This window comes from Callithrix jacchus, chromosome 11, assembly GCF_049354715.1.
Source record: "Callithrix jacchus isolate 240 chromosome 11, calJac240_pri, whole genome shotgun sequence".
Lineage (NCBI taxonomy): Eukaryota > Metazoa > Chordata > Mammalia > Primates > Cebidae > Callithrix > Callithrix jacchus.
Window position 1 is genome coordinate 114,363,969 of NC_133512.1, and position 15,539 is coordinate 114,379,507.

Genomic DNA, 15,539 nt, shown 5'->3' on the forward strand with positions numbered 1-15,539 from the left:
CTCAGCTCACTGCAACCTCCGCTCCTCCTGAGTTTAAGTGATTCTTCTGCCTCAGCCTCCTGAGTAGCTGGGAGTACAGGCACATGCCACCATGCCTGGCTAATCTTTTTTTATTTTTCAGTAGAGATGGGGTTTCACCGTGTTAGCCAGGATAGTCTCAATCTCCTGACCTTGTGATTTGCCCACCTTAGCCTCCCAAAGTGCTGGGATTACAGGCGTGAGCCACCGCGCCCGGCAGGAAAACATGTTTTATGTTTACATCAAAGAATAAGACTTTCCGTTGTAAAGAAAGAAATTATTAAATCACACCTTTGATATTTGAATTAAATCACATTTACCTGCCACAAATTTACATTAATAGTACCACTGGACAAATCATGTCAAGTATTTTTTTCTGCTGTTTATGGGGCAGGACAATATGCAAAGTGAATATGAATGAAGATATTTTTTGTTTTAGGCTGTAAAGGACCTTGTAGGCACAGATGTGGTATGTCATTACACACACACAAAATGATTGTACATTAGAAGACCACCTTATGAGATCCTGGGCTTCTTTGATTTTTGTTTGTTTGTTTTTAGACACATCTTGCTCTGTTGCCGAGGCTGGAGTGCAGTGGCACAATCTTGACTCACTGCAACCTCTGCCTCCTGGGTTCAAGCAATTCTCATACCTCAGCCACACAAGTAGCTGGGATTACAGGTACCTGCCACCACACCTAGCTAATTTTTGTATTTTTAGTAAAGACAAGGTTTCACCATGTTGTCCAGGCTGGTCTTGACTTCCTGGCCTCAAGTGATCCTCCCGCCTTAGCCTCTCAAGCTGCTGGGATTACAGGCGTGAGCCGCTGCACCTGGCCCTCTTGTTCTCTTTAGTTCTCTTTTTAAGGTCATCTTAACAGGATTTCTGTCCCGCTCCATACACTGTGAGAATTACCCTTAGCAAATTTGGGAGGGAATATACACATCTTTGGAAGTGAGTGTGTGGTTGTTCCTTATTTGAAGCACAGATCATACAATTTACAGGTCTTACAATTTAGCTATTCATAAATGACCAAACCAAAAAAAAAATCGATATCTATCTTACTACAAACTGTAGGGTTAACCAAAGAAAACAGTTACAATGATGACATTAAAGTAACAGTCATCTATAATTAATAAACAAGATAGCAGCATGTGCAGCCTATTACCATCTCAAGACAACACAGATAACAAAAGCAACCGTTCCGAAAATGGTTCTGCTCTTACCTCTCAGTCCCCAGTCAGGGTAGGAACACTATAGTGCTGCAAGGCAGTGTGTGCTGAAGACAGAGTTCTTGGAGCAGTTTGGGGTCCACCCGTGATCTGCCAACAACATTGGCAGGATCACTAATTTGCAGTACCTCTGTAAAGATTATAGCTACATTTAATTATGGAAAGTGGTTATTTGCCATCATTCTTCAAAAACACTGATTTTTTTTCACTTTGAATGGCAAGCTAAACACTATGTTATTCTCGCATTGTTCTGGAAACCCCATAGTTTACAAATTTAGTGTGTGTATTCAGAATCACCCAAGCTGCTTGTAAAAAATGCAGTGTCCTGGCCCCATCCCCAGAGATTCAGGATGTGGCCCAAGACTCTACAGTTTAATAACTCTGCAAGTGACTCTGAGGCAGGTGGTCCATAGACCTTGAACCAAGGGCTTGCAACCAGAGTTAGCCGGACATGGTGGCATGTGCCTGTAATCCCAGCTACTGGGGAGGCTGAAGCATGAGAATTGCTTGAATCTGGGAGGTGGAGGTTGCAGTGAGCCGAGATCGCACCACTGCACTCCAGCCCCCCAGCCTGGGCGACAGAGCGAGACTCCATCTTAAAAAAAAAAAAAAGACAGAGAAATTAATGCACCATCAGAATACCATAATAGTCATTGCTGCAGACAGGATTCACCAGTGGATACCAAAAAGTGATGGATGAAACTTTGAGAAGAAACAGAACGTTTGCATCAAAGTATCTCCTGTAAGATATCAATTACAAAAAGGAAAAATGGTAGCTGTGTTGTGGAGAATCCCCACAGACGCCACTTTAATCAGATAATCAAGGTCAACATCAATCAAAAGATCTTTTGCCATAATGTAGCCCCTGAAATTAGGCAGGAGAAGGGCACAATCTTCTGTAGAATTCTTCCTAGTAGTGCAAAAACGCTAACCATGAGAAAACACCAGATGAGCCCAAATCTCCAGTCTGTGATACAAAACATCTGTCCAGTATTCTTTGGAAGTGTCAAGGTCATAAAAGACAAGGAAGATGAGAAACTGTCATAGATTAGAGGGGACTAAGGAGCCATGGCAATTAGATACAATATGGGATCCAGGGTTAGGTCCTGAAACGGAAAAGGAACATGAGTAGGAAAACTGGAAACATCTGAATTAAGTCTGTAGTTCAGTTACTAGTGTTGTAACGTTGTTAAATCATTACTTTTGATGATTGTATTATAATTATCTAAGATGTGGATATAAAGGGAACCTAGGTGAAGGATATATGGGAATCTTCTATTTTGTGCCTATTTTCTATAACTAAAATTTTTTCACAATAAAAATTAAGAGTACATTTGCTTAGTATTGTGTATATACGGCAATAGTTTAGTATTGAAGAGCATACACAGTCTTCACTTCGCTGACCTCTTCAGCATGTACCGCGCCCCACCCCGCCCCCCGCCATACACTTTATTTCTAGCCAAACGAAATCATGTATTGTTAACGTCTTTGGAGGAAAGTGAGAGTAATACAATTTTTGTCTAGATTATAAAATATTTTAAACCAACGTAATAACTAGCTGCATGCCCACACCTCATTTGAAAAAATACAGCAACACTGCAAAGCCCGCGTTCCCATACTTTGTGGCATCCTGCACCTCTTGTGCACTTCCGCCACACCCTGTGACTGCTGCCACTCAGAGATAATCGGTGGACCTTGATGTTTACTCTTCTTGTTCATTATTTTTCACTTTTTCAATCTTGGCGTCAGATGCATACTACCAATCAGTTATACAACTTTTTTGCTCTGTGTGTTTGTCTAATTCATTCCTTATCTGTATGCTATAGATTGTCACTGTACAAATAACCAGTATTTATCCATTCTCTCACTGGAAAACATAATGAGTATTTTTTGTTGGGTTGGTTGTTCTTGTTTTGAATGGGTGCTGTTTATTTTTAAAAGTGTCTTCTGAGGCGAAAGGAGATCTCTACTCTTTCTGAACTCCAGTAACACTTATCTGTGACTTTTAACTTGGCATTTGTGATTTTTCATTATAATTGTTCTTTTCTCCCATGTCAGATGGAAAGCTTCTTGAGGGTCTGATTCCCACAGATGGATTTTATTGGGGCAATAAGAATTTAATTTTCATGAATAAGTAAATACTGAAATAATGAAGTAAACACTGTCACAGATTTTGAGAATACTCGTGTTTATTCCCTTGGTTGTTACATGATGTTAACTCCTGGGGACTTTTCTTTGTTGGAAAGATTTATGCAGTGTTAGAAACTGGTCACTGAGGTGGAAGTATAGAGCATAAATAAACCCTAAAGCTTTAATTTGAGAATTATGTGCTCAGTTTTCAAGCAACACAGGTACTGGAGTGTACATGCGTGTATGCGTGTGTGTGTGTGTGTGTGTGTGTGTGTGTGTGTGTGTTTTAACATCCTATAGGAAAGTTGACAAAATTAATAATAATTTTACCTGCATTTGGTATGGCAAAGCAGAGAGGAACTGACTAATTTGTATTACGGCAAACTCTTGATTTTGTGCACGTTCTTAATAAAAAGTATAGTATTTACTTTTTACCATTTAGAATCTATTAGAATTACCCTAATTATTTTCCTCCAAAATTATTTTCTTTAGATGTTGATCCACTCTGTAAAAACATTTAACAGATTTCACAGCTCTCTTGCCTATCTTATTTGATTTCTTCAATAGCTTTGGCAGAAATGAGCAGTGCTAATATTTTCGTCCATAATATTGGATAGATGGAATACTGGAAGGGAAGTTGGTGGAGATTAAAGACCTGCTCGAGGTCACAGAACAGTACCAGAAACCAGATATTTCAATGTAGTCCTGTCTCTGTCCAGATACTAGTTTCAGTGCTTAACCTAAGCAAAAGTATTAATTAAGATGTTGTTGCTTAGCCAGCATTTTTATAGATAATTCAGTAACATAATACCCACTTGACAGTTCATTAATCTGGGAGTTTCCCACCTTCAGTGAGAGTAACTATTGTTAGTAGTAACTGCCTTTTTGCTGCCTTCTTTGTTAGAATGGTTCAAAGGAAAGCCTTAGCCAAACATTGCAAAAGAGCATATTGTGACTGGTGTGTGGTTTAAAGGAAAGAAAATCTTAAAAGTGAAACAGATAGGAAGGTGTGGCATAACCTTCAGTTAAGTATCTGAGGTGACAAATGGTTTTTTGATAGCTTGAGACCTACAGAAGAATTAAAACCTCTCAGCATATAGTCTAGTGCAGTTGATCACTCAAATCGCAATTTTATAAAATGCAGAAGCAGTACACTTAGAATATTGTCTTCATGTCAGAAATGCACCTTTGTGCTTGAAAATGATAAAAAATTACAATCGATCCTTAGAACTGTTCTGTTCATCTTTATTGATCAGGTGCAAGAAAGATAAATTGTAGCCCAAATAAGATTATAGTAAACGTTAGCATCATAGGGGACTGTAGGTTGATAGAAAGCCATTCATCATCTCAAATGGTGACCTGTCCGTGGCTCCAGCCACCCTGAGTCTGCTGTCTAATCACATACCTATTGATTTTATCTACATCCAAGAATCCTGGATGTGACTGTCATTGGACAACCTGGATTGTTAAATGCAAAGGGGCCGCTGGTGTGAAGAGGATTTCACTTTCATTTTTTCACCGACCAAGAGTGATTTATTAAAAAATAAATGATCCCAAGCCATGCATGTGAAACCTGAGTGATTAGAGGATGAAAGGTACACAATTGACCACTGTATTGTGGTGGTATTTATGGTGTTTTGTTTTTGTTTTTGTTTTTTTAATGCAGTGCGTTTTGCAGGACATTTCATTGAGTCTCAGGGCTCATGGGGTCATTTAGGCTACTTCCTGCAATAAGACCAGTTCCGGTGTAGCTAAGTCAGAATGGATACATTTTGCTGCCGAGGCATTACTTTGCCATTGCATCTTGGTTTATGTTGTTTATGTGTCCATTCATGTTAGTAGTGGAAACATTTTTTATTGAAATTATCTAAATCTGCCCCCTTGTTCCTACTGATTAGTCATAACTTTTGCTATTCTTGTGGTCATGTGAAAATGATAGAACAACTTATATTCCATAAAGAATATATCTTTTTTTTTTCTTTTTGAGACGGAGTTTTGCTCGTTGCCTAGGCTGAAGTACAAAGGCATGATCTTGGCTCACTGCAACCTCTACCTCCTGGGTTCAAGAGATTCTCCTGCCTCAGCCTCCCAAGTAGCTGAGATTACAGGCATGCGACACCACACCATGCTAATTTTTTTTTTTTTTTAAAGTAGAGACAGGGTTTCACCATGTTGGTCAGGCTGGTCTCAAACTCCCAACCTCAGGTGATCTGCCTGCCTTGGCCTCCCAAAGTGCTGCGATTATAGGTGTGAGCCACCATCTTGACAACAAATATATTGTGTAGAACGAGATGATCTTTAATATCCTAGTAGGAACACAATGGAATAATAGGTAAATATGAATGTATGTGAATTTCAGTTTTTGATCTCAGGCATCCGTTGAGCTGACAAAGGTAGATTCCAAATAATGGTGATTTAAAGAATCTTTTCAAAATGTTAGGAATTTTCTCCAAAGGATAAAATAATAAGAAATTGTAACTGTGAAAATGTACTCTGTAATTATAATCCACATACCAACAACTCTACTGTTATTTAAATGAGAAGTTTTACATGTGTTTCATAAGTATCCATGCCACCTATACGAGAAAGCCTTCTACTGCCTGAGTGGCTGAAACGAGGTTTTATGTATTTTTGAAGCTGTTAATCTTCTACACGTTTTGTCATCTTGGATAGTGAAATCTTTGCTATCAATCTTTGTCCACAGAGCTCAGAGTTCTACAAAGTCACCACTGAACAATATCAGAAAGCTGCTGAAGAGGTGGAAGCAAAGTTCAAGTAAGTTTTTAGTAGCATTATAATTATTTACTATTCTTAACAATATGAAAGCACAATTTTAGTGCTTTTTTTTGTTATTTTTATTTTATTTTATTGCATTTTAGGTTTTGGGGTACATGTGAAGAACATGCAAGATTGTTGCATAGGTACACACATGGCAGTGTGATTTGCTGCCTTCCTCCCCTTCACCTATATCTGGCAATTTTAGTGCTTTTTGAACAGAACATAGTTTGTTATATAGCACTCTGGAATACTTGGAAGTTTTGGGGTGGTTGAGATGGGGCCATGTAATCTGCTATACTGGAATTCATATGCCAAGGAAAAGGCATTTGATGAAACCTTGTTACAAATCAATGTATTTTATGAACGGGGGAAATTGAAAGCAATGGTAATAGAATTTTCATTTGTAATAATGTATAAAATAGAATGCCCTTGATTATGAAGATCCTGTTAAATTGCTACTCTATTAATGGAAACATAAAAACCATTCACTTTTGTATAATAAAATGATGGACATGTCCAAATTTGGGTATCCACCTTTCTCATGGTTAGACTGTTTTCATTTCTTTACATGTACCTTGAAAGCATTTAAATCATAGACTTTACCTGGCCCTTGATTATGAAGGTGATGTTAAATTGCTACCTCTCTTAATCCTTGGAATGTTTAAATGAATGTTCTGTAATTGATGGATCAAAATGTCCATGACCCATAGCCTTGTACTTTCCCTTTGCTGCCAGTTCTCACATTAGGTAAGAATACATCATTCAGAATTTTTCTGAGTATATAAATAGCTCTATTGTGTAACCCCTATTAGTAGCACATGTGCAAATTAGTGAAGCAGAAAAAGTTGTTGTGACAGGTTTAGCTGAAAGATTGCATCTGGCTCTGACCTCCTTCCTTGCACATGTTTACGAGCATTTGATAAAATGATTAAACCCTAAGGTGGAATTACTGCTTTCTGCTACAGTACAATTTGTGTGGTAATGGATATTACTGTTATTATAATGTGATTAAAATAAAAATTTTTTAAAATTCAAGATAGTTTGAGGTTTATTTAAACAGCCAAATAAACTGTTTAAGTTTGTTTAAACAGATTTAAACTTCAGCCTTCCCCAGTGAATTATCTCTTTAGAGGCATCAGAGAGAGACCGTCTAAGGATGGGCCACAAATCTCACTATTAAATATTAATGTGAGATCTTAAGAATTTAGACATATTAATAGAACTGGGTATAGATTTTATTTTAAAAGTTATTCTACATGTATTAAATTACATATTTGTTTTTCTCCCTAATGATATAGTGACTTTTTTTTCTTTTGGTGGTAAACCATTTTCTCTCTATATATCATGAGAACCTTTGAATTGGCTCCCTGAATATTTATTATAAGACAATAGCTGTAAAAACAACTAAGTTTAAGATGCATCATAGATGAGTTTTGACTTAAGTGATCGGTAAAGTTTTCATAAGGAATATGATTTTTTAGTTGAGGCTTTAAGAAGAGTATTGAGTAGGTGGAAAGGAGAGATATTCAGAAGAAAAACTATGCTCTATAGTTGGTGAGTGACAAAGTAGTGGCTTGAGTCAGAGAAACGAGTGCAAGATAAAGCTGGACAGGTCAGTGGGTCTTTAGCTGCTGGGCTGTGAAGTTTGGTCTTCATTGAGCAATGAGTCATGGGAAGATGTTTGACCAGATCAGTGTTCTTATTTCTGGGTTCCTGAAGGAAAAGTAACCTGACAGTGGATATGAGCTTTAGTTGCAGGCATGAAAAATAAGATCCAGAAGAATGAGATAAGGTCAGGTACGGTGACTCACATCTGTAATTCTAGCACTTTGGGAGGCTCAGGCAGGAGGATTGCTTGAGGCCTGAAGTTCAAAACCAGCCTGGTCAACGTAGTGAGACCCTGTCTCTGCAAAAGAGAAACTTAAAAATTAGCCAGTTGTAGGGGCATGTACTTGTGATCCCAGCTATTGGAGAGGCTGAGGTGGAGGACTGCTTGAACCCAGGACTGCAGTGAGCTATGATTGCGCCATTGTACTCCAGTGACAGAGCGAGACTATGTCTTAAAAAAAGAAAGAGAAATAATTAGATGGGGAGTCTCTACAAGTGAAAGAGGAAAAAAATGTTGTTGAAAGTTTAAATGTGGCACCAGGCATGATGGCTCCCACCTGTAATCCCAGCACTTTGGGAGACCAAGGTGGGTGGATCACTTGAGGCCAGGAGTTCAAGATCAGCCTGGGCAACATAGCAAAGCTTCATCCCTACTAAAAATACAAAAATTAGCTGGGTGTGGTGGTGGATGCCTGTAATCTCAGCTACTAGAGTAGCTGAGGCAGGAGAATTGCTTGAATCCAGGAGGTAAAGGTTGCAGTGAGCCGAGATCACGCTATTGCACTCTAGCCTGGGCAACAGAACAAGACTCTGTTTCAAAAAAAGAAAAAAAAATGGTTGGTGTGTTAGTTTTCCAGAGCTGCAAAGTGCCACAGACTGGGTGGCTTAAATAACAGAAATTTATTTTCTTACTGTTCTGGAGGCCAGAAATCTGAGGTCAAGGTAACGTCGGGGCTGGTGGCTTCTAGGTCTCTCTCCTTGCCTTATAGCTGGCCATCTGCTCCCTGTGTCTTGATATGGCCATTCCTCTTTTGTCTACATGCTAATCTTCTTTTCTTACAAGAATACCAGTCATATTAGAGTAAACCCCCTCTTATGACCTCACTGCAATTTAATTACCTCCTTAAAGACACTCACCTCAAATACAGTCACATTCTGAGGTCTTGAGCAATGGAGTTATGAATTCTCAGGGGACACAATTCATCTCCTAACATTTAGATAAAAGGGGCAAAAGAAACAGAATTATGAGGTTAGCAGATTGGAAAATCGGTGGAGAATAGATTTCATAGAGAAAGATAGGTCTGGTTTTAAATGGAAAAATCTCCACCCTGAAGCTCTGCCCAGCTGCCATGTCATTCAGCCTGAGCTAGGCTTGGAGAGCGAGAGGCCACGTGAAGCACAAGGTTGACACCATGATGACTGACCTCTTGCAAGTCAGCAGGGCCCTCCTTGTAAGTTAGACTTTGTTTTAAATAGAACCACAACACCATCATTCTGTCTTACCTTTTAAATATGTTATTCAGGAGTTAATAATCTTGCCGAACTGTGTAGTAAAGAATTGGCCTTGCCCAAAGAGAGGTCTGGATTTTGTACTAAGCTCCTGGGAAATGCAAAAGCCTTGGAATTTCCTTAGTGATAGAAATTGTTATTCTCACCAAGACACGGTGGCTCATGCCTGTAATCCCAGTGCTTAGGGAGGCTGAGGTGGGTGGATTGCTTGAGCAATCTGAGAGTTTGAGATCAGCCTGTCCAACATGAGGAATCCCTGTCACAAAAAAAAAAAAAATTAACCGGGCATGATGTCACATGTCTGTAGTCCCAGCTACTTGGTAGGTTGAGGTGGAAGGATCACTCGAGCCTAGGAGGCAAAGGTTCCTCCTAGGTTCCTCCTAGGCAGTGAGCTGAGCTGGCACCACTGTCTTCTGGTGTGGGCAACAAAGTGAGACCCTATCTCAAAAATAAATAAATAAATAAGAAATTGCTATTCTTGCTGGGCCCCTTGGACCATGTGGTAGCAGCTCAGCCTCTGGGGAGGTGAGTTTATCATGGGGACCATCAGTCAGTCAAGCTGTTTAATAAAACTCTGAATGGTGCTCCTCAGTTGAGCTTTCCTGGTTGACAGTACTCCATGGGTACATTGATCCCTGGAGGGCAGCAGGTCCTGAGGACATTGGAAGCTTTGCACCCAGGTTTTGTCCTATGCATCTCTTCCTTTGGCTGATTTTCTGTATCATTGCCCTATAGTAAACCATAACTGAGTTTCACAGCTCATAATGAGTTCTGAGTTCTTTCAGTGAATTATTTAATTATGAATTTTGGGTGGTTTGGAACACACCCCCCCATTGCTGTTGATGTCAAAATCCAAGGGCAATTTTGGAGACTGTGCCCTTGGATTTTGCACTTTGACTAACTCCAATACACACAAAACCCAGGTCTTAACACACTGTGAAGAAATTTTCATAGCTAGTTTTTAGAGAGTGGTTTTCATTATATCACCACCACCACCCCCGCCCCCGCTACTTCCTGCTAAACTGAACTTCCTAGAAGGTTATATTTTGATTTGCAGTGAGTTTATTAGCTTCACACCTGGGAAGTGATAGTACATTGGGTCTAGGAGAGGCTTACCATCTTTAAAGGCACAGAGATTACTTAGTAGACTGCTGTTTCTTCTTAGAAATTTGGCCATCTCAGATAATCAGGACTTTTGTGAGATAATATATAGTATTTGCATTGCATGACAGGGATTTTTTGCCTGGTCAGATTATTTTCACTGGCCTCTATCTGTATGACCGGCTTAGCACCTGTAAGCATCACCTTGAAGAGCTCTATCTTGAATCTAAACCTGAACTCAACAGTTCTTCTTAGGCAACAGGTTCTGAAGGACTTTGAGGAGAATTTATTTAATTTTATCTGATGAAAGTAGGATTCATTTGTGTGTGCATCTTGGTTACAGGAGATAGAATCTTTTGAAAATGCAGTGTCATAGCAGTATTATATACCTGATGAGGGGTCACACAAATCACTGTAAAGAGAAAGGAAGTTACTAAGAGCATTTGAAGCTGCCCGCGACTAACACCAGCGCATTGATGCAACCTACCAGAATAGCTAATGGAATTATTTTTGGGGATGCTTAAAATAATCAGTCATACTTAAGTCCTCACTCATACTTAAGTCCCTCATAGTTTTGGCAGTAAAACACTTCAGAATTAATGGATTGTTTTCTCCTCCTTTATCCACACATCATTCATACGTAGAGCCGCCCCTTGTGGCAAGCTGAGCTCTGAGTATGCAACTAAGAAAACAGGCCAGGAATTCTGAGTTCATCAGAGAAAAACAAAGCAAGACAAGCTTTTAAAATGATGACCTTTTAAAGAATCCTAAGTTAGTTCTCCTGTGTTGGGGTGATTACATTCATAATGCATATCAAGTTATTAACTATTACTTACCATGATTTCAGTGGGAATTAAGGGATTTGAAGATAATTTGGACTTTTTACTTTCTTACAATAGATTTAAATTTTTTGCTTCAAAACCTAAATCACTGAGCAAATCCAGCCTTCTTTTTACATGTAGCTTTAGTTCAAAAGGAATATTTTCTCTTCTCTCAATCCAACTAAAACAGTAATTATCAACACTTCGTGTCACATTTTATAGCAACTTAGGGTGCTAGTACCATGTTATAGCTCATCCTAATGCAAATTGTATTTTAGATTAATCCGTATAGTGTACCTCATAGGTAATTAATTAAACACAATAATGTTTCATGTGTAGTTCTTAACACAGGTCTAGCACAGAGTAATAAATATTACATTTTATCATGATATTCAAAAGTTATGAAACTCTGTGCCATCAGAGAAATTTCTGTATTTGTTTTTAAACAAATTCTAGATGCTACCTCTAACTAGCACATTAGAAGGAGTTTTTACCCTTAGGGAGCTCATACTCTAGCTGGGAGCGACCAGCACATAAAGCACTCATAGGAAAGCATGTAAGAGAATCCTCACAGCAAGGTAGCTGGAGTGCTGCCGGCCTCCTGTTTCCTGGTCAATATCAGCATCAGATCTCTGTGGCTACACTGGAGCTGATATGCCACACCTATAGAAGGAAGATGTTAGAGTGTTTATGCACGTGAATTGTTTTTAAAATAGAAAGGCAAATATCAAGTAAATGTAAAACAAATATCAAAGACCTGTTTAAAGGCAATATACACGGTAAAGACAATGTAATATTAAACAAATGAAAAGCATTTTAAAGACAATTGATATTTCATTTTCATTCTGTCCTCTACATAATGAAGTGGTGAGTTCCTATTTTCCATAAAAGAAAGAGAAAATACGCATGGAAAGTGACATAGATCTATTGAAAATTTTTGGAATGATTTCATTAGAGGTAACTTTTTAACATGGCTTCAGTGTCTTTGAAAGAAGCACTTTTAAAGAAGTACAATTCTATGAACTTGGATGTGAATACCAGTAATACTCCTTTGCGTGCCAGATTTTAGAGGGGTTTTCGCTTTTATCCTTGAATGAAGTTGTTGAAACCCGACTTACAAATTTAGGCTCATAGAAGCAGCTTGGGTTATCCTTATAAAGTATTAAAAGATTAGTTACCCTGTAAAAGTAGTTTAGGTGATTCTAGAGTATCTGAGAAATGCTATGCAAAACTCATACAGTTAAAATGGATTTTGTAAGTATTACCCTGTATTTAGAAATTTTCTTCAATGTAAAACCCTTTAACTTTAAAATGTCCTTGATTTTCTTTTTAAGGGGGTAACACTTTAACTGGCAATATTGTTTAGTTTCTTTTTTCGGTGTAAGATTTTAATAACTATGCTATGGATAAATTTGTGAAGCAGAGGAAGACGTGCCAATAGTATCAGCAGGTGTTTTTCGTGTTCTGTATAATTACACACGTGTATCATGGACAGTTTTAAGCAGCGGTGTTTAAAGATCCTGCTTAATTGGCTGTAAAATAATTAAATATGGTTTTGACTGGCAATTTGTAATTCTGTTAGATGCATAAGCCAGTGAGCCTGAACGTCAATGCAACCTCAATTTGGAAATATTAGATTAATAGAACTAATTGTACTGAAAATACAAAGTTTACTCTGATTAATAGTCTTAAAATTCTTCTAGAAGTTTAGTCAGGTAAATTTATGTTACTTTCCTTTCTTAAACTTTTAATTAAAACTTATTTCAAAAGTTTGAGCTATTCAGTTCTATGCTTCGCTTTCTAGTTTCTCTGAAGTTGAGTTCTTGCAATTTGTCAGTGACTTCACCTGCCTTATTGAGTAACTTGCCTTATCAAAAGTATTAAAATTACATGCTGATGTGCCTGTATTTGTATCTACAGCTGACAGGTACCCCGAATATCTTCTCTAACATGTATTGATGTCTACTTATAACCTACTTTAGTGCTGTGTGAATGGAACTAATATACCAAATGTACATGATAAATGTTTTAGCTCTGATTCTCATTGATCAGTTTTGAAATGATCAAATGTTTTATCTCAGTAAGACACTAATTCACATTGATCAAATTCTGAATGATCAAGTTGACTTGGTTTCTGCTGAACACAAATTGTATTAAAACAACATTACTTGAACATACTGCCTTCTCTAATGCAGGAGTTATGTTACCAGTGGTTACATTATAACTGGAGTTATTGTATTATAAAGTTGTCTCCTTCATAATGAAAAGTTTACACAAGAAGAAAAGAATGTGATATTACAGGAAGAACAGGGCTTCAGGCAAGGATTTGGGCTTTTACTAACTAATTAAATTCTGCATTTGTATTGGGCCTTTTCCCCCACTTTTTTAATTTGAAGGGCTGTGAGCGAGAAATATAGCAGCTGCAGTGGTGACATTTTATTCCCCAAGGTCCTTGGAGCCAAGTAACATCTTGATTATTCAGTAAGAGACTTAATAGTGGAAGAGGCAAAATTCTGGATAAAGTAAATATAAATATACCTGTACCCTTTGTGCACGAGCCTCCTGGTACAATTATGTTTTTAGAAGTTTAGGGTTATTTGTTGGTTTTTGTTTTTAAAACATCAGCTCACCTACATCAGCTTCCGTAGTATTTCATGTCCCCTCTGGAGTTTGCGAATATGCTGCTGGAGGAGGATTTCAGTTCTGAAATTGAAGAAAGATGCTTATGTACTTACAAATATACTTTGTATATGAAGCTAATGGCAAATACACATTTGGCTGTCACATAGACTTGGTTATTTAGAATACCCAGCTCCTCAGGCAGGTTATTTATTATGTCTTTGGCTTGTGTCTTTCATCTGTAAAATGTACGTTGTAACTGTCATCTTCTGTAGGGCATTTAAGCTGAGAAGGTTTAAAAGTTAACTGAGAAAGTTGTCTCTGATCCTTGTCTAAAACATGGTCTTAAGTTGTTTGATTCAGTGATGTAGATGATGTAGGTGATGCAATTTTAGGGATGTTGTAGGTGCAGCTCCTTCCGTATCTCATCAGGGATCTGCAGAGTAGTCCCAGCTCCCAAGGTGTTAATCTGCCTGGTTTGTTTTTCCATCTACCTCCCACCAAGCAACAAATTAGTTCCAAGGAAAATGAAACCGGCTTTGGAGCATGCCGGCATTTGATAGTATTTCTTACAATACCCATTTAGAATTGGTTATATTTGCAAAGACAACTTTGGTGATTAATGCTTTTTCCCACCCCCTTCTAAAATTGGAGCCCTTCGAATCAGATTCGTCTGGTTAGTTATTTAATTTCTTGTTAGTTCCTTGAGTTAGATCTCTATACTTAGTCTAAATACTGTAGATAATGGAAGTAAATGCCAAGAAACATTAACCAGAGAGATTTTCATCTACTCCATGACTGGTTGCCACAGTATTCCGCTCAAGTCAGTGGTATCCTCCTGAAAAGAGCAGGGCAGATGGCACAGCTGACTGGAATATAGGGATAAAAATGGCAGGAGCAGGAGTGTGCACCAAGGACAAAGAGAATTGTTAGGAAATATTGTCTCTAAAAAAGATAGTGCAAACTGCAGCCGTCTCACGAACATGATCGCAAGACCAAAAGGATCCCTTTGGAACGTTTTTTCATCACTTCAGCATAGGGTGTGAAGGAATCTCAACTAGTGAAATAAGCTGCTGATGGTACTGTCAGATTGGCCGCGTCCTTCCTCAGTCCATGACCTGGCGTGCTCCTCTCGGTCCTTGCCGTGGCAGTTGGGGTTTGTTGACGTTGCACCGAGCAGCTTCTTTCCTTTCACCTGAGCAGTTTATGTGTAAACATGTAAATGATCAAACCATTCTTGTGACCTTAGGTTTGTGGCCATGTGCTCCTGGATTCATGATTCATTCTGTGTGAGCTAACAGATCGTTCTGTCTTCCCCAACGGGAACATTGCTATTGAACTTTCTTCTTAATCAATATGATCCATTAAGAATCTAGTATACCCTACATGATTATATGAAATATTAATTACACACTTTGAGTTAAATGAAGATTCAGCCAACATGATAGCTTATTTCTTTCCTTGTATCATAATATTTTAAATGAGAGTATTCTGAGTTCTAGGTTCCATGATATTTTGGAATTTGTTTATTGATCTTTGCTTACTTCAGTAATTAACTACACAGCTCACAGTTCAAAAAGACGATTGAGACTCCTAGGTTTGTCCTCTTGAAAATTCTAGCTAGAATTCATTTACTTTTTAAGGGCTCCAGTTAAAAATAATTTCTTTGATTTTCCTTTGATGTTTTCAAAGGTAAAACATATTTTGCATTTTGAGTGCAAC

At 38.2% G+C, this 15,539-nt stretch overlaps 1 protein-coding gene across 1 annotated transcript in view; it reads left to right on the forward strand.

Moving 5' to 3' along the window:
- Window positions 1-15,539, forward strand: part of LOC100412273 (MICOS complex subunit MIC19) — a 300,089-nt gene that overhangs the window by 238,892 nt on the left and 45,658 nt on the right. The window contains exon 7 of the mRNA XM_009003051.5: window positions 6,086-6,156. Within this exon, the coding sequence (XP_009001299.5) occupies window positions 6,086-6,156 (71 nt within the window). The remainder of the gene's footprint in view (window positions 1-6,085; window positions 6,157-15,539) is intronic.